Below are 19,012 nucleotides of genomic sequence, written 5' to 3'. Positions count from 1 at the left end.
CATGGTCTTGCCGAGCTGGTCTTTAACCATCTTTGTCATCTTTTATATGTAGTCCCCGCGTTCTTCAGCCCAAATAGCATGGCCCTATAACAATGCATTCCTTGGTGGGTGATGAACGTGGTCTTCTCCTGGTCTTCTTCCTCCACAAGCATTTGGCTATAGCCTAAGTAAGCGTCCAAGAAACTCAATAGTTCATGCCCGGCGGTTGCATCGATGAGTTGATCGATATAGGGTAATGGGAACGAATCCTTCAAACATGCTTTGTTCAAGTCTGTGAAATCCACAGACATCCGCCATTTCCTGTTTTTCTTTTTGACCATCACACCGTTGGCGATCCACTTAGGTACTTCGACTCCTTGATAAAGCCATTCTCTAACAGTTTTTCCACCTCTTCGCGGACTACAGCGTTAATGGCGGAGTTGAATTTACGCCTGACCTGTCTTACTGGGGATGAAACTGGTCAATGTTTAATTTGAGCGTGGCGATTTCCCTTGGGATGCCCGACATATCTGCATGGCTGCAGGCAAACAAATCTGCATTAATTATTAAGAATTGGCTGAATTTACCTGGTTCCCAGAGTTTACAGCCGATATAGGCCTTTTTGCTACGATCATTGAGGTCCAACTGAACATAGTCGAGGTCTTCTATGTTCAAATATGCAGCCTCGACCATTTCGGGATCCATGATGGTGTTCCTGGTTTCTCCTTGTGTCGACCTCGGCCCGGTTGATTGCTTTGCCTTTTTTTCCTTGTCTTTTTTCTATTGGGTTTTCGTGATGTCTAAGGCAATGCGGTAGCATTCCCGGGACGTGCGATGTTCTTCATGAATGATGAATATTCCCCATGGTGTTGGGAATTTAATTACTTGGTATAGGCTGGAGGGGATGTCTCTCATGGGATGTATCCGTGGTCGTCCCACTATGGTGTAGTATGCAATGACCTGGTCCATGATGTGGAATGCGGTCTCCAGAGTCACTCCACCGGCAAAGACGAGGAGTGTAATTTCCCCCGAACGTCCACTCAACTGCATTATTAAAATCGGTTAGCATGATGCAGCGCGACACTATCTTATCCTCGAGTTTCATTTGGGTGAGGACTCGGGGATAAATAATGCATGCTCCACTTCCATCGTCCATCATGATGCATTTGACATCAGTATCTAAAATGCGTAAAGTAATAACGAGGGCATCATTACGAGAAAAAGTCAAACCGTCGGCATCTGAATCATCGAAGATGATACTTTCTTCGAGTCTGTTGTGCCATTCGCGGGGTGATAAACCGCTTGAGCTTGTGTTGTAGTGAACTTCAAGGCATTGATAGAAGCATCGTCGTTGCCACCGATGATCATGTTGATAGTACGAGCTGATGATGGCAGCTTCGGCGGGCCTTGGTGTTCACGTCCTCTAGCGAAGTTGTTTATCCCCTTGTCGATTAACAGCTCTTTAAGGTGTCCCTGGCGTAACATGTTTACGACTTCTTGTCTGAGGGAGATGCAATCTTCTATTTTGTGTCCACGTTCCTTGTGGAACCCACAAACGGCGTCAGATTTTCTGGTATTCGGGTCTGATCTCATCTTAGGCGGCCACTTCACCTTTTGTTTCGAGTTTCTCAAGAGTGTAGACTATTTCTGTAGGTGACACACAAAAGTTGTGAGCAGATAATAAAAGGGGGCATATCTCCTTCATTCTGGTGAATGCCTGTCCTTGTCCTAGATGGGCCTTCTTCATGGGGGGGGGGATGCGGCTACCCTGACATATGGTTGGTGTCGTTCCCTCTTGGATCACGAAATCCATAACTCTTTGTTCCTTTCTGGATTCGATTTGCATCGATGTTAGCCGGTGAGTTGGTCCATTGAGGTCGACTTCGTCTATTCAGACCTCAACGCAATAAGCATTATGGATTTCGTCCCAAGTGGTTGGAGGATATTTCATCAATCGGCTCAAGCGTTTTCTAGTCTCTCTTGAGCCATCTCTACTCAATTCGTTTTGGAAAGCTGCGACCGCTATCCCTTCAAATATGTTCGGCAGAGTCATCCTTACTTTGTTGAACCGGGCGAGGAAGTCTCTTTCTCCCTCCCAAGGACTGTTTGATAGCGAATATGTCGTTTACTCTTGCTTCTTGGCTCCGGCATGGGCAGTTACGAACTTATCTGCCATTTCCTCGAAAGTTTCTATAGAGCGGGCTGGTAGCTGTGAATACCATGTTAACGCCTTTCCCGTAAGGGTTACGCCAAATTTCTTAAGCAAAATAGAGGACACTTGCTCCTTGGCGAGGTCGTTGCCTTTCACGGCGGTGACATAATGAATCACATGATCCTCGGGATCGGTTGTTTCGTCGTATATCCTGAGGTAGGGCGGCATTTTGAAGGTCTTTGGTATAACATGCAGGGCTGCGCCATTGCTATACGACTGCTTTACGAACCTGCCGGCGTCCCTTTTTGGCAACAACTTAGGAGCGCCCAGTAGCTTGTTGACTCGTTCTTGGTGTTCTTTCATCTAGTCTCGGAGTGCTTTGTTTTTATTCTCCATTTCTTCCATCCTCTTTAAAACATCAAAGGCATTGTCACCTGCACTTTTAGTAATATTGTGAGTTATATTTGTCGTCGGAGGGCTTGATCAGTTGCACTGCTCGCCTGTTTGTTGTATCATGCAAGCTCTTGCAATTTCTGCATTTATGCCTGGAGCAGATTTATTGAGAATTACTAGCGTGTCGGTCAGCCATGCTTCGAGGAGTTTTTTCACAGCTGGGGGTGTCCCTTCTTTTGCAGACGTGGAGGCCCCTTTTCCAATAGGTTTTATTATGTTGTAGTGGGGGGGAGGGGAGGTGACCTCTCGCGCCTAGGGAAAGCGTTAGGCGTCACAACCTTGCCTACTGTTTCGCAGCTCTCATTGATAGCGTTCATGAGGTTGCTAGGGAAATCACTTGTTATTTTTATCCTTTCTCCTTGGTTAACTGCAATGTAGGTTTTTGTACGCACAAAGAAAGAAGATCTCGGGGTTTGTGAGATTAGTGACTTGCGTTAGTTGTTGATCTAGGGGAAACTAAAAATTTAACTAAGAAATTCCCACAGACGGAGCCAAATTGTTTGACCAAAAATATAGCTCTTGGTTCAATTAATTAAATTTATACAAATGATGGTTAATCTTAGTTCACGATAATATTCCCAAGATGAAGTTCTCGGGATTGCAATAAATAACATGCAGATCTACTTTCAATAGCAACGGCGATACACAATCAATATTTAAGAAGTCAAAGGAAGTAATGTAGCATTAAATAGTGATGAACAACAATAAATGACATTTATATAAATAGAACGAATGAGTCACCCAAAGAGAGGATGAAATCAGTGAATGTTCCTTCTGACAATGATGAGTGATGGATAAGCCTTTAAATATCCGAGTTATTCTCGGAGCCAACAGAAAAGTGTGGACAAGAATCTTAGTGTAAATGTTGTTTTTGTATGCTTGTAATAAGATCTGATTCTCCCTTTTCAAGTCAAAGTGTGTTTTATAAATGAATCTCACACGTCCCCTATCATTATGTATCTTTCTATTTATATGGAGCATGTTCTTAAAAATCTTAACAGTACAAGTGCAGAGAATATCCACTAGAATATTTTCTTTTATGTCATATCTTGAAACTAGCCTTTATAACTCTGTCAAGGGTGCTCGACCTCGGCCTTGATCCTTGATGACTCCTCGGCTTCAGCCCTTGTTGACTCTTCGACCACGGACTTCACCGTTTCTTAGATTATTTCGATAAGCGACAACTGGGAACGTTCCACCAATACTATTTCAACTTACGTATTGTAAAGATAGATTTTGACCCATATAGTTTCATCTCTCACGTTCAACTCATATTAGTAGTAATAAAGAATTGCATAGTAATACAAAAATATATTTATATATAGATAAAATTAAATAATCTAGAGAATTAAAGATCTAAAGAAGAGATCAAAGACAAGAACATAAACGTACATACAACCTTACCTTCGTGTCCTCCCGCAACAACGCCCGGTCGTGTACTGAAACTTCAATAACATAATTTCCCCCGATTACCTTTTTCACTATTCTCACCCTCCATTCACCGTCACACATTCGATCGATAAACTTTCAACCAATCAAACTTACTGTTTCATAAAATAATATAACCAACATGTAAGCGTAACAAGCCTTGTACAAAAAATATAAAAATGAAGAGAGAGAAACAGAAGAATGTATTATAGTATAGATAGAACTTAGAAAAAATTAAAATAAAATAACAGTGCCTTTGTTTTTCCGATGGCAAAAACGGTTCACTACTCCATTAGAGAGAGAATCTGAATCTGTATTGAAAGGTTATACGTCGTCGTTTTTGATTTGGAACTTCGTAATGATTGAATCTGAATCCAAAATGTTTTTCTGCTATGAAGTTTTTACGATCTTCTTCTGACGATCGCTTTTTGATGAAGTGACTGTTTTGTCCTTCCGATTCTAGAACCTTTCATTTGATTCAGAGATATTTGATTGTTTTTATTTCTGGCTGTTGATTTTTTTGGGGGAAAATATAATGAAAGGTGGTGTTGGTGGAGATGTCGCGGCAGCTCCGGCGGGTCCACCACCGTCGCCGTCCCTGGAATGGAAATTTTCTCAGGTTTTCGGTGAACGTACGGCTGGAGAAGAAGTGCAGGAAGGTAATTCTGTTATTGCCGCCCTTGAGTTTTTACTCTTGCTGGATCCGTGCTCATTTTTGGTATCAGTATACATTTTAGGGTTTGCTTATAGGATTTTGATCTGTTATTTGGTCGTCAATTGCGTGAAATATAGTCTGTTAAATGTGTGAGTAGAGCGAATCTGATAGATTCTGATCGTGGATCTGATTGATTGATTTGAATGTTGATTTTGATCAATCGAATTTATGAACAGTATTGTAGTGAACTCAACCAAATTTATGGAACTGTAGTGTGCTGGTAATTTTTTTCTTTTTTATTTTTTGAACTTTGCTTGCAAGCATCAGCAGTAAATTTGTAGTGTGAGCTTCTTAATTGTTAATTTGGGTCATGTATTGCCATAGAGTGTACGTGTTGAAGAATGTATACTTGAATGTAAATCATAAGGGTGCAAATCCCTATGGAAGATTAGATTTGCAATGTGCATATGTATGTGGTGCTTCTACTTCTGTCTTGGAAAAGGTTATTATTGTCATAAACTGGACGTTCTATTTACCAATTTGTATTGACTGAGGTGGGAGTTGGAGTCAGGCGAATAATGGTGAAGGTAGGACTAGCACTTTCTGTAAATTGTGGAAAGGCTCGAGATCTCCATGGGGATTTAGGCTTGGATTAGGCCAAGTGATTCATCAGAAGCTTACTGAGTTCTGTAATGTGTTATATAGGCTCTCACATAGGTACTTCATATCGCGCTAGAGTGCTAAAGTCAAGGTTGTCCAACTGTTAAATTGGTTGAAGAAGGGTCCCAGGCTAAGTAGGTAAAGGCCAAATACGTGTTACTCTCTACAGATACTAGATTATGCTTTGATACCCTTGTGTAGAAATTTTCTGATTTTATTGCCTAAGGATGAGTATCAATGTGAGAGTATGACCTGAAGTATACGGCTAAAATAGGGCGCAGGGTAAATATAATTCGAATACGTATTAGCATTAAAACCATATGAATTACATCTCTTTGGAAGCTGGTTTTAATTGATGCGTTTTTCTAAGAGACGAGAATTGAATTATAGTCTGTCATAGCATGAAATTGACTTTAGGAGTTTACTTGTGAACTAATTGATTCTCTTCATAGGGTATGGAGTGTCATCAGTCCATCTAAAATTAAACCACACTTAAAGATGTTTAATTGGCTTGCATTTTTTGCTTCTCTTTTGCCACATGGTTTAGTGGTTACAAGCATGGAGATTGTGGGCACTGGAACTAAAGAAGGTATGAATTCTAGACAGATAGTTGAAGTTTTTCAAAGAGGGTTAAATATCAACAGCGCTAATCAGAGAAGTCCTTGTACATGAAATTAGTTTTCTTGACTCACGGTTGTCTTCTTATTGCGTCGGCACCATGTTCATCTACAATGGCTGCTCATAGTATCTCTAGCTCTCTGGATAGCCCTGTCTATGGAAACACCAAAGTCAGATTAGCTTTATTTTTTACTAGCATTTATGCCCTAAATTAAATTCATGAGTCACATCCCATCAGTAGCAACCTTATTTATATATAGAATTTCGGGAGAGATTTTTGTATATGTTTGAAATAAAATCTGTTCAATATTACCTCAGGCAACTCAAGATTTTATTTTACGCATTATTCCAGAGCTATTTCTGAATGCTACCATGTTATGATGGTTGAAGATACTTAAAGGACACGAGATAGCAATCATATTATCCATATGGCAGTGTTGTTTCAAACGACCTACAATCTCCACGTGGAAGCTAAAAGTAGAATCCAGTGGGAGAATCCATATAGGTATTACCAACTAGTTGGGATTAAAGCTTAGTTGTTTTTGCACGTACATAAAGCTTTCGGTTGGTGTTTGTCAAGGACAGAATCTTCTTAGTCTTGTTAGATACTTGCATATCAATATAGGGGTAAGTGAGATTTTATATGTTGGTGTTTGACTAGGCATGGAGTTTAAGAAAGAAAGAAGACTTTTGGACTAAAATAGTACCCTTGGAACTTGTGTTCTTAAACATGACACAGCACATGACACACTGTAAAGAAGACTTGTGTTCCTTTACATGACACATTGTAAAGGAAATGCTATATAGCTAGGCCGGTTTCCGTAGAAGAAGAAAGCAAAAGGCGTGGAAGTTCGCCCCGTTAGCTCTCATGTGGATAGTTTGGGGGAAGAGAAATAGGAGAGCTTTTGAGGGGATTGAGTCTCCTTTTTCACATCTTAAGAATAGTCTTTTATCTTTGATCGTTTTTTGGTGCACTCATATAGCCCCTATTTGTATAGAAGATTTGGCGTCTTTTATAGAGATTCATGTTCTGATGTAAATTCTCTACTTTTTGGTATACTTCTTGTATACGGGATTTTCTCTCCCTTTTGATTAATACAATTTACCTTATCAAGAAAAACATGACACATCACTTCTATGCCTATAAGAACATCTGAACATGTCATTAAAGATAAAATGGGAAGTCTATAGTTGAAGAGTGTACAAAAATAGAAAGATACTATCTTTTAGAAGAAACTAAAAAGAAAAGATATTTAAAATGGAACAGAGCGCGTAACAGAAAGGAATGGGTTCAAGTAGAAGCGGAATGGATATAGAGCATTCATATAGGATGCCAATTAGCTTGAATCGTTGTTTGAATGATTGACTCTATAGCTATTTTTATGGGTGCCAATATTCATTTTCTCAGGCATTTAATCATGAAGGCTTTTAGTGAGTTCATTTAATAGACTTTATATTTTCCGGGTAATTAGTAATTTATGCTGATATAGAGAAATCCAGAATGAAAAAGCAAGGAAATGAGAATGTGTTACTCAAAACTGTGCAATGATTCATCTTCATAATTTGGTGCCCTGCATTGTATAACATAGTTTGACTACTAATAATAGGTACTTCATGTTATCAGAAAGTACTTGTTGAGCCTTTTGTTTCAAGCTATAATATAGTGATATGTAGATGGGCCTAATATTATAAAATAGCATCCTTAGATTAAAATGCATTAGAAATGCAGCTAATGTGCCTGAACTTATGCAAGTTCCACAAATAGTGGAGAACTTCTATTAGGCTCACTATGTTTGATTGTTTAATGAACGCCTTTCTTTGACTCTTATGATGTATGTATTTGTCTTTGTGATTGCAGTTGATATCATTTCAGCAATTGAGTTTGATAAAACTGGTGACCATCTTGCCACCGGGGATCGTGGGGGTAGGGTGGTATTATTTGAAAGGACCGATACCAAGGAGGTGGGTTTCTTCTCTTTAGTTTTAGAATGTTTAGTTACTGTAGAATTGATTGTTTTGATGATCATTCTTCTGCGTGCATTGTTTTCTTTAGCATGTTGGAAGTCGACGAGAGTTAGAGAGAGTGGATTATCCAGTCAGTCGGCATCCTGAGTTTCGATACAAGACAGAATTTCAAAGCCATGAGCCTGAGGTACACCCCTCTTCTCTGTTCTTTGCCGTTCCTTTTTTCGCCGTATTTGTTGGTGTAATTTCTCTATAGGAAACTCATGAATGCTGAACTTTCCTGGAAACAATCATACAAAAGAACTTCAGGATGATGTTATTATTCTATTTCATGACTTTGGTAAGAAGGGGTCCTTCGAGCTGCCTGATTCCTCTGTCAAGATGCAACTGTAGACTTGGCTGAATGCCTCCTCTATGCTATGTCGCATTCCTCCATCTGCTGTGTTTTCTTTCTTTTTTATTGCTCCAGTAGAATTATAATTTCTTCTGCCGCATCTTTCCATTCAGTTTGATTATCTGAAGAGTTTGGAGATTGAGGAGAAAATCAACAAGATCCGATGGTGCCAAACAGCAAATGGTGCCCTCTTTCTTCTTTCTACTAATGACAAAACTATTAAGTATTGGAAGGTAAAATTATTTTATTGACTCGCTTCTCTCTGATTATTGGGTATTAATGCATTGTAGAGTTTTGGTTGCTTGCTCAGTTTATCTAGTTAAATGAAAATGAGTTCTTAATATTTTGTAAATTATTTTCTAGCTTAAGATACATAATTGGGGAATGATATTAATAGTTAATTTTAAGGTTGTAGTTTGACATTATCTCTTTCAACTCCGTTGTTGTACTAAAACATTGTTGTGGTAAATGGAATGTTGATACATGATATGAATTTGTTTGTTGGTGTAATGCCTTTGAACGGTGAGATTTGGCTGAACAGTTTGCTCGAATTGTTTGTAAAATATCTTTCTGCTCATAGTTTTGTATCAGCGATGAAACAACTCCTTCGTTCGTGATATAAATGTAAAATAATCAAGATATGATGTATTTCTTAAACCATCTACTTCTGAATGTGGCTATCTTATGTCACGGCTGTGTATCACTTTGCTAATTTCCTTTCAAATTGCTTTTTCCTGAATATTTCAGATCCAAGAGAAGAAAGTTAAGAAAATATCTGAAATGAATATTGACTCTTCCAAAGCTGCTGGAAATGGCAGTGTAGCCAGTTCGAGCGTATGTTCCAGCCCAAAACAGTGTCTTGCAAATGGGGGCTATGGAGATAAAGTGTACAGTTCTTTGGGCAATGATTTGTCCTTCCCACCTGGGGGCATCCCCTCACTACGTTTGCCGGTGGTTGTTGTACTTGCTTAACCTTACCTTTTATATTATGTTTTTTTTATGATGCTGATGACATGTCAAGTTTGTTAATATTTAGCCTATCAATTATGTGCATTTTTCTTTGGTGTCCTTAGACTTTGTCTAATCATAATGTTCAGTTTTATAAAATATATGTTCGAACTAAGGTATTTTAGATTAAAAAAAATTCCATGGAGCTGTAGTTTTACTGGATTGATGTATATGATCGTTTTACACTCTAGGTTATTTGAAGGATGCTTTATACTATGTCTGCAACTTCTTTTAACTATGATGGAGAGTATAACAGAAAGATTAGGGTATTTATGTATGTCTATTTATTAAAGTTGGAATCAAATATACAAGCTAGCCTTTATATGCATAGGCCCTTTACATCACTTTTAATTGTCCGTATGTGCTTGCACGAATATTGGCCCACACACAAGTGCTATTGTCCTTGAAATGCCAGGCATGGATTATCTTAACATTCACCTCCCTTGTGCCTTGAATCTCTTCTTGTGGGTATTAGGAATTTCCAATGAATGTAGCCTACCTCCTCCCTAGGATAGGCGTTGTTTTTTATGAAATTGTCTTGAATATCTTTTTAACTCTTGCATCTGCATCTAAAAACTTTGTATGTGAACTTGTAGGTTACAAGCAACGAGGCCAGCCTTGTTGCGAGGTGTAGAAGAGTGTATGCACATGCTCATGACTATCATATCAATTCTATATCAAATAACAGGTGAAGATCCTGTTTACAATAGTAAATCTGCTTCACCTTCTTCTGAGTCTAGTCTATCAGAGCTTATGAAAATTTCTGTCCTTTTCCTCTCCATTTAGTGATGGCGAAACATTCATATCAGCCGATGATCTCCGAATAAACCTTTGGAACTTGGAAATAAGTAATCAAAGTTTCAATATTGTCGATGTCAAGCCAACAAATATGGAAGATCTTACTGGTACATTTTTCATGTGTTGATTTCGACTTAGGTCATCCCCTCCCCCCCCCCCCCCCCCGCGCGAGACTTTCACTACAATAGAATATGCTTGTTTTTTTCGGCAGGTACTTAGGCTTTAATTAAATGTTTTTTGCTATTGCAGAGGTGATAACTTCAGCAGAATTCCATCCTACACATTGTAACATGTTAGCTTATAGTAGTTCAAAAGGATCAGTTCGTCTAATAGATTTGCGGCAGTCAGCATTATGTGACTCACATTCTAAATTGTGAGTATCACAGTAATTGTTTTGTCTTTCTGTTCTGCTGAGCGTACTTCTCTTATGCTGTCTCTACATTGAAACGAACTTTTAACTGTACATGATAGTATCCTGGAAGATCTAGGTGTTGTCAACGTGGGAGTACTGGAAAATGTATTTTTCAAGTTCAGAGTTTGTATTTTGAATTAGTTTTTCATAGCTTTTGATAAATTGGGAATTCTGGTGTTCCCTCTATGCAGGTTTGAGGAACAGGAAGCGCCTGGTTCAAGATCTTTTTTCACTGAGATAATTGCTTCAATTTCAGATATTAAATTTGCAAAGAATGGACGATACATACTTAGTCGTGACTACATGACCCTTAAGGTTTGTTTCTGTTTGTTTTTTCTGGATCTCCATATTCCAGTCAGTGAATGGAGAGGTGCACAGCTTAATTGCTTATGTACTTCGCGTTCATATTTTTAAATCAGTAGAAGGCATGTCTTGATCTGTAAAAGAGTGCCTATGTAAAGCAGAGTTTGAGAAGGTGATGTTAGAATGGCCATGTCTTTCCTTGGACACATTACCAGCAGTTGTTTTGGGCTTTCATGTTTATTAATAATATGGCTCATCGTAAACTCCATACAGCGTCAATTGCTTTTTAAAATGCAAAAGTACTCTTTACATTTGGAGTTTTTCTTGAGGTACTAATTTTAAAAAATGTCTTTATGGTTTCTAGAGACTGATCTACGTGGTTGTGTATGGTACTTTCTGTTCCTTCCGTCCCATTGGCAAACTTAACATATCCGAAAAGTAGTTTCTCTGTGTGTGAGACACGCCTACACGGAGTAGGTCTAGTTTTTTCCAGCTATGGTCTAGGAAATTTATGTTCTTTCCATCCTTGTCAGTGAAATTTCATTTTTTATCAATAAAAATTGTTCCTTTTGTTACTGAGCAAGCTTTATTTTGTCAGCTATGGGACATAAACATGGACTCTGGTCCAGTTTCAACATTCCAGGTTCATGAATATTTAAGACCAAAGGTGAATTACCCTCCCCATCAAAGTGTTATGTGAACTTGGTTATCCTTTTACAGGTCGAGCTGATAAGTAATGCATTTTCTATTTTGTGCAGCTTTGTGACTTATACGAGAATGATTCCATCTTTGATAAATTCGAGTGTTGCCTTAGTGGTGATGGTATGCGAGTAGCAACTGGATCTTACAGGTCTGTGGAATTTTTCAGCTTTGTTTTACATATCAATTCTCCACCTCTTCATTTTTTAAACAAATGATTACTATCATATCAGCAATCTTTTCCGCGTGTTTGGTTGTCCTCCGGGGAGCACTGAAGCAATTACCCTGGAAGCAAGCAAAAACCCTATGAGGTACCTAAGTCAAAATATTTTTGGCAACACATTTGATTTTGTGTGGTAACATGCCTTGGTTTCTGATGGCGTTGATTGTGCTCCTCCAGAAGGCAAGTCCAGACTCCTTCAAGGCCTTCCAGGTCCCTGAGCAGCAGTATAACACGTGTTGTCCGGAGAGGTCTGCATTTTCACACACATATATTATACGCATGTATTTTAGTTTGTGTTATGTAAGTTATTTTTGATGCATGAATTTTTCGCCCACTGCTCTGAGTTATACGTCATATTTTATGTACACATTACAGGAGCAGATAGTGCAGGTGTTGATGCAAATGGAAACTCATTTGATTTCACAACAAAACTGCTTCATCTGGCATGGCATCCAACTGAAAATTCCATAGCCTGTGCTGCTGCAAACAGCTTGTATATGTATTACGCATAAGTCATAACAGGGGAGATGTAGTTTTCTTGGTTAGCATTTTTGGGTTGCTTTTCGAGAAAGATCTCTCTCGCAGCAACTTGAGGTTCTACCATTTCTCACTTCCAGGTGCCTTGCAAAGGTGTAGTACATGCTTTTGATGTCAAGGTCCGGATGTCGCTGAAAGGATCACCAACAGAGCGACGTAGTCTTTTTGAGTAGACGGATGGCCTGGGATTCTCGCTCCCTTATTCCCGTTTCTGCTTCACCCTTTTCTCTAAATCTCCTATTTTGTTGGGTTGAAGTTGGGAAAGAATGTTATTCTCCTACAAGCATAACTGTTGGATGTGCAAAATTGCCACTAGTTCTAAGGTAAATGTAGTTTTATCCGAATCTTGCCGAGAAGGAGCTACTGCTAACTGGCAGGATGTTACGCCTTTTTCCTTGGGTAGCATTATTTTTTGTAGGATAACATAGTGTGCTTTTTGTTAGAGATTATTAACTGAAGTAAATTTTTTCCCTACTGTAACGGAAGTTCAAGAGCAACTGCATTTGTTTACCTGTATTTTTTAACTTTGGTAAAGTGAAGTTGGTACTGCTAAACTTCGGTCACTTCAGAATCTGTGTTTAAACAGTTTAATTGATAGATTTTCTATTTTTCACTTTACCTGGAAAGATTTTCTGAGATGGGAAGAAACCTTTGTAATATTGTTGATCTTTAGTGTGATCAGTTTCTTTGTCCCATTTGACTTTGGTGTATCAAAACCTCATCAGAAAAATTGCATATTTGGAGTAAATTATGGTCCAAACATGACTGTCAAAACTCACTTCATAATGAATTGTGTCTTGAAATAAATCTTATACCAAGATAACGTTCAACACCTTGTAGTCAAACTATGGGTTGTAAAGAACATAGATCGGTAAACATGTTTCAATACCTATAGCCAAACTATTTTGATGAAGAAAATGACAGTAGCAACTTCTACGTTGTTTTTGAATACTAATTTACAAATAAAAAAATTGATTTAATTCTATTTAGTCTAAAAGTAATCCAATTAACCGTCAATAAGTAAAACATACTCTATCTAATAAATTGGGACTATGTTAATATCCCTTGAAGATCTACAATTGCTTTATTCGAGATTTACTTACGAGGAGACACCTATAATTCCTTGATACATATCACCTAGAAGAAAGTTATACTCCCTCCCGTCCATAATGCCTTTGATACACCCCTTAAGATACGAAGTCCTAGAGAGAAAAAAGATGTATTCACTAAATTATACTTAATTAATTGTTATTTTAACATATTAGGAGATGTATATAAGGGTAAATTTTGAAAAAATAAAATTATTTTTTTCTTGATTATGTAAAAGGACACTTAGAGCTCATTTGGATTAGCTTATTTTAAGTGTTTTTAAGCCATTTTGTAGTGTTTGGATAAAGTAAAAAAGTGCTTTTAAGCACTTATTTTTAAGCTAAAATAACGAAAATAAACCAAAAGTCAAAAGCTAGAATTCCTAACTTATGGTTTTTGGCTTAAAAGTCACTTACAACAAGCTCATCCAAACGGGCTCTTATTTTGGACCAAATTAAATAGGCCAAAAGGTTAATTATTATGGACCTGAGGGAGTAATTTTGAGAGAGAAATTCAAAAATAGCCAGATTTACAAGTGGTCATTCAAAAATAGCCACAGTTTCAAAAGTAATCGAAATTTAGCCACTTTTCAGGTAAAGATAAATCTGAATGAAAATACTGTTCAAAATTCGAAAAATACTCCAGCATAATATATTGGAGTTCAAGTATATATACCGGTCCAACATAATATACTGGAGATTGGAGCAGTATATTATACTGGAGCCAGCAAAGTATACCGGTCCAGCATAATATGCTGGAAGTTCATACACAGGTGCACCGAACTCCAGTATATTATGCTGGACTGGTCTCCGTTGCAGCAAAATAGTGACTATTTTTCAATGACTTGGCAAACGCTGACTATTTTTAAATGATCAATCCGAAAACTGATTAGTCTGTGCTATTTTAACTAATTTTGAATCCCTAGTTTGACCCCTTTAGATTTGAATCAAGTCGATCTTAATTATCTGAAATCGAGAGTTATTAACTTTAATATCAGGTGATTTCCTTCCGCGGGTTAAATTCATAGAAACACACACACACACACAAAAAGATTTTTTTAACGGATTATTTTTTGCAAATAGAGATGAAAGAATAACACGGAAGAGGATAAGGGTTTACTATATTTACACATGCATTAATATAGCAACGTCCCTACTATATTTACGTTAATGTATAAATATAGTAAACTCTATTCCGTTTCCATACAATTCTATCATTTTTATCAAAACCTCCTCATCTACCACAAACCAAAAAGGAAATTGCATGTATAAATACCTACAATCTCCACTCTTCCTAGTCAAAAACAGTTCCAATCTACCTTTGGAGCAAGGAAAGTTTAAAAAGCTGTTGTAAATGACGAAAACTAACAAGCCTTCATATTTCATGTTAACTATTCTATTTACTATAGTAATAACAATTTCAAGTACAAGTTTTGTGCATGGATTTAACGTGATTGATAAATGCTGGAGAACAAAACCAAATTGGAGGAGTCACAGGCAACAATTAGCTAAATGTTCTGTGGGTTATTCTGGAAAAATGACTAATAATATTGGACCCGAATATAAGGTTACAGATCCTAGTGACGATCCCCTGAACCCTAAACCCGGAACTCTCAGATATGCGATGACACATATCCAAGGAAAGGTTTGGGTAACTTTCCAAAGAGACATGACTATTAGGCTCCAAAATCCCCTCTTAGTTAGCAGTTTCGCTACCATTGATGGCCGTGGAGTTAAGGTTAACATTGCTGATGGTGCTTGTCTAATGCTCCAAAGGGTATGTACCACTAGACAATTTTATTAAACGTTTTAACTTATATGCACCGATAATATAATATTTTTTTTTACACTATCAGATCAAAATTATCTGAACCTAGTATTTTCGACGTGGAACAAAGTTTATGTGTAAAAATTTATTAAAATGAATAAATGGTAAGTTTGAACCCATAACTTTGAAAATATAATAAGTTCAATGCTAAAAATCTTAAAAGTTGAATCCACAGAATCTAAATCCTGAATCCAACTCTGACATAGATAATATATTAATAGGCACACACGAACTCACTAGTTCTAAATCTAGGATCCACCTCTGACTACTACATGCAGTGGCGGAGTCACCTTATAATGACAAAATTACATTGTATACCTAGAAAAGAAAAAAATTATACATATACATTATATGTTGAATCCCCTTAATTTCTTCGTACATTCACTTCTTTATATTTTAATATCCCTCAATAAAAATTTTAGCTTCACAACTGGCTACATTTATGTAATGTACTGTCATGTTTTGTTTTGGTTTTTAGTAAATAATATGATTTTGAACATGATTTTTTTTCTAGGTAACAAATGTGATAATTCATGGTCTAAGAATCCACCATTGCAAGGCACAACCAGCATCAACAGTCTTGGGACCTGATAAGAAAATAGTAAATGTGGGTCCATTGGATGGAGATGCAATTAGAATGTTGACTTCTTCCAAGATTTGGATTGACCACAATACCCTTTTCGATTGTGAAGATGGTTTAATTGATGTTACTCGTGGTTCTACTGATATTACAATATCCAATAATTGGTTTAGGACCCAAAATAAGGTTATGTTATTAGGTCATGATGATGGATTTCTTAGAGACAAGAATATGAAGGTTACTGTTGCATTCAATTATTTTGGTCCTAATTGCAACCAGAGAATGCCGAGGTACCCTATAAATTAAATAATTGTTACATTCAAGCTGAAGTTACTGGTAAAGTTGCTGCCATGTGACCACGACGTCACGAGTTTAAGCCGTGAAAATAGTCTCTTGCAGAAATGCAGGGTAAGACTGCGTACAATAGACCTTTGTGGTTCAGCCCTTTCCCGGACCCCGCGCATAACAAGAGTTAGTGCACCGGGTTACATTCAAGCTGAAGTTTAAGATTTTTTAGTTTTTCGAAACTACAAGATTAATGACTTTGCCATTGACATGAAGTGCTCCCCATATATATGAGTAACATAGGAGACATTTTTATTTTTCCTCCTAAAAAAAGTGGAAAATTTTCGCTGCTTATCTTTCAATTCATCTCTGACCATCAAATGAGACGTGAATAACTCATCCTCCTCTCTTTGAAAGAAGGAAAGTTGACTAGTGTAGGAATGTATGCATTTATAATTTCCCCTATTTATTCCAATTTGTCTGATACTATTTTCTTATTAGTTGTTCTGAAACGATTCATACATTCATATTTGAAAATAATTAACTATGAAGTTCTCATTCACGTCTTAAATCCGTAACTTATTTGTGACCAAACAGGAACTATGCCATTTTAATACCTAGTCTACATGAACTTTTTTATTTTTACTTAATTTTATTTTTGGAATTTCCAATGCTTAATTTTGCAGGGTTCGTCATGGATATGCACATGTGGTAAACAATCTATACGAAGGATGGGGAAACTACGCAATAGGGGGGAGCATGAACCCTAGCATTAAGAGCCAAGCCAATTATTTTATTGCATCTAAAGGAGGAAAGAAAGAGGTAAACCTTTTAACATGGAGTTTTCTTCATTCTTGTTAATATTGTCTCGAATTTCTGAGGGATTTGTTATTTAGTGATTCTCTCAAACAATATTGACGATTATATATCTATATGAAAATTTAGCAACATAAATACAATAAAATGCTCATTCTCAAATAACTTAAATTTTTAGATGAAACGATCATATCTATTTACTTATCTTGCAACAGAATAAACTAATGAGTGAATAGATCAAAACAAAGAGGAGCCTTTGGCGTAACTGGTAAAGTTGTTGCTGTGTGACCAGGAGGTCACAGGTTCAAGTCGTGAAAACAGCCTCTTGCAGAAATGCAAGATAAGGCTGTGTACAATAGACCCTTGTGGTCCGACCCTTCCCCGGACCCCGCGCACAGCGGGAACTTAATGCACTGGGCTGGCCTTTAGTCTAAATAGAACGAAATGAATATAAAGGAGATTCATACAATTGACTCCGACTAGTTTAGAAGTTGATTGATTGATGAAAATGATGGTGTTATAGATCACATGGAGAAAGGAGGGTGGAGTTGGTGAAGTGTCATGGAATTTCCAATCAGTTGAAGATGTATTTGAGAATGGAGCATCTTTCAGAGAATCGGGTTCGGGTCGTGAGTCCGTGAAGCCAAACTATCTGCCAGATCAAGCTTTTCCAGTGGAAGATGGAAAAAATGTCAAGGCCTTGACTAGAAATGCTGGTGCTCTAAAATGTTCCACTACTTCTACCTGCTGAGTACATAGCTAATGTTCAGATCTTTGGCTAGCTGGTATTGTGTTTCTGTAGTATTCTTTACTTGGAAAATGGATATGTTCATCTCTTCTGAGAATTGAGAAGGGAATAACGTTGTTGTAGTTATATGTATATATATGTAGGGAATTAACCTCAAAATAGTAATTATATGCAGGTGATGAGCTATGTTTGATGGATTTTATTTAATTACCTTGATCTGTAGTTAGTTCGTGCAGATTTTTCAAAATACATTAAAGTTAGCAAAAGCTGCACATACACACATGTACTATATGTGTGCCAACATCAGATGAAACCTTAATCGGCCGGGTTTTTACTTGAGCTTATTCCTCATATATTGCAAGATCCCAATAATGCAATTCTGTTATTCCTTTTGTTATTCCTTTCCTTCCACTTTGTTTTGAGCTATCCCCTTATTAGTTCGTTTAATAAAGAATAAGACATCTTTATATTTCTTTAATGACAAACTTCTATAATCACACAAATGTTAACAAGTTATGTTGCATGGACTCTCCAAAATGCTATCCCACCCCGTGTCGGATCTTCTAAAAATACACTACTTTTGGAGGATCCGACACGCACCAGATGACATTTTCTAAGAGTTCTGAGCAATATAAATAACAAGTTTAAAACCACAAGTTTCAAAAGCCTTATAGTTGCACAAATATTGTGACATATTTATGACCATAAATTTTAAAAGTCTACCTTTCTTAAATTCCGATCCAAGTCAAACTATACCAATCGCTCTTCGCTTTCCATAAAAGGACCTCTCTGCAGCATCAGTTTTGAGTAAGCTATGGCCTTATGAACTAACTGGATAATTGCCAGGCAAAATATTCAACGTAAAATTGCGCAGGCTTATGTCCGTCATGATGTTATGAGATTGTAAACCGTAAAACAACGAAAGAATCTAACAAAGTCGGGAGGCCTAGTCGATCATCCCATATGTTGATACATAAAGACCTAAATATGTAAAGGAAACATCCAAGCTTCACGATTCTGATATAACACATGGAAAGAACAAGTTTATATAGGAAAGAACAAACCGAGGAAAATAGGTTAGAATAACAAAAGTAGTAACTAATTCACCTGACAGAAATTCTAAACCTCATATCTAAAGAAAAGGTTTGTCTATTATAATATAAGTTCAGTAAATTGGTAAAAGTTTTACCTACATGTATGATACATTTGGATTTAACGGTTAGTATTTCATGCATACATACATATACCTTACAGTATATAGACGAACACCTAACAGTTTCCCAAATATGTGATCATGAACTTGAGCTCCTTTTGGATTTGGTTCATAATAAGCTGCTGGAAAGCAATTTTGGTGGAAAACAAGAACCAGATGCCAATAATGAA

At 37.2% G+C, this 19,012-nt stretch overlaps 2 protein-coding genes across 3 annotated transcripts; both read left to right on the top strand.

Moving 5' to 3' along the window:
- The first annotated feature begins 4,213 nt into the window (after window positions 1-4,213).
- On the top strand, window positions 4,214-12,902 carry LOC104226436 (serine/threonine protein phosphatase 2A 55 kDa regulatory subunit B beta isoform-like). 2 transcript variants are annotated; one of them, XM_009778440.2, is made up of 14 exons: window positions 4,214-4,671; window positions 7,804-7,907; window positions 7,999-8,097; window positions 8,418-8,537; window positions 9,052-9,264; window positions 9,909-10,000; window positions 10,099-10,217; window positions 10,360-10,483; window positions 10,714-10,837; window positions 11,424-11,492; window positions 11,584-11,675; window positions 11,758-11,835; window positions 11,925-11,995; window positions 12,123-12,902. In XM_009778440.2, the coding sequence occupies exons 1-14, from the start codon at window positions 4,548-4,550 to the stop codon at window positions 12,257-12,259; spliced, it is 1,566 nt and encodes a 521-aa protein (XP_009776742.1). In that variant the 5' UTR covers window positions 4,214-4,547; the 3' UTR covers window positions 12,260-12,902. The 2 variants fall into 2 exon arrangements, with proteins under 2 accessions (XP_009776742.1, XP_009776743.1); XM_009778441.2 differs by having other exon boundaries at window positions 4,215-4,671; window positions 9,052-9,258.
- A 1,833-nt stretch (window positions 12,903-14,735) lies between these two features.
- LOC104226435 (putative pectate lyase 2) lies at window positions 14,736-17,632 on the top strand. Its single transcript, XM_009778439.2, has 4 exons — window positions 14,736-15,149; window positions 15,715-16,070; window positions 16,752-16,887; window positions 17,405-17,632. The coding sequence occupies exons 1-4, from the start codon at window positions 14,757-14,759 to the stop codon at window positions 17,630-17,632; spliced, it is 1,113 nt and encodes a 370-aa protein (XP_009776741.2). The 5' UTR covers window positions 14,736-14,756.
- The last annotated feature ends 1,380 nt before the right edge of the window (window positions 17,633-19,012 follow it).

The sequence above is a fragment of the Nicotiana sylvestris genome, chromosome 10 (genome assembly GCF_000393655.2).
Source record: "Nicotiana sylvestris chromosome 10, ASM39365v2, whole genome shotgun sequence".
Lineage (NCBI taxonomy): Eukaryota > Viridiplantae > Streptophyta > Magnoliopsida > Solanales > Solanaceae > Nicotiana > Nicotiana sylvestris.
This window is presented reverse-complemented; position numbering and strand designations above follow the sequence as displayed.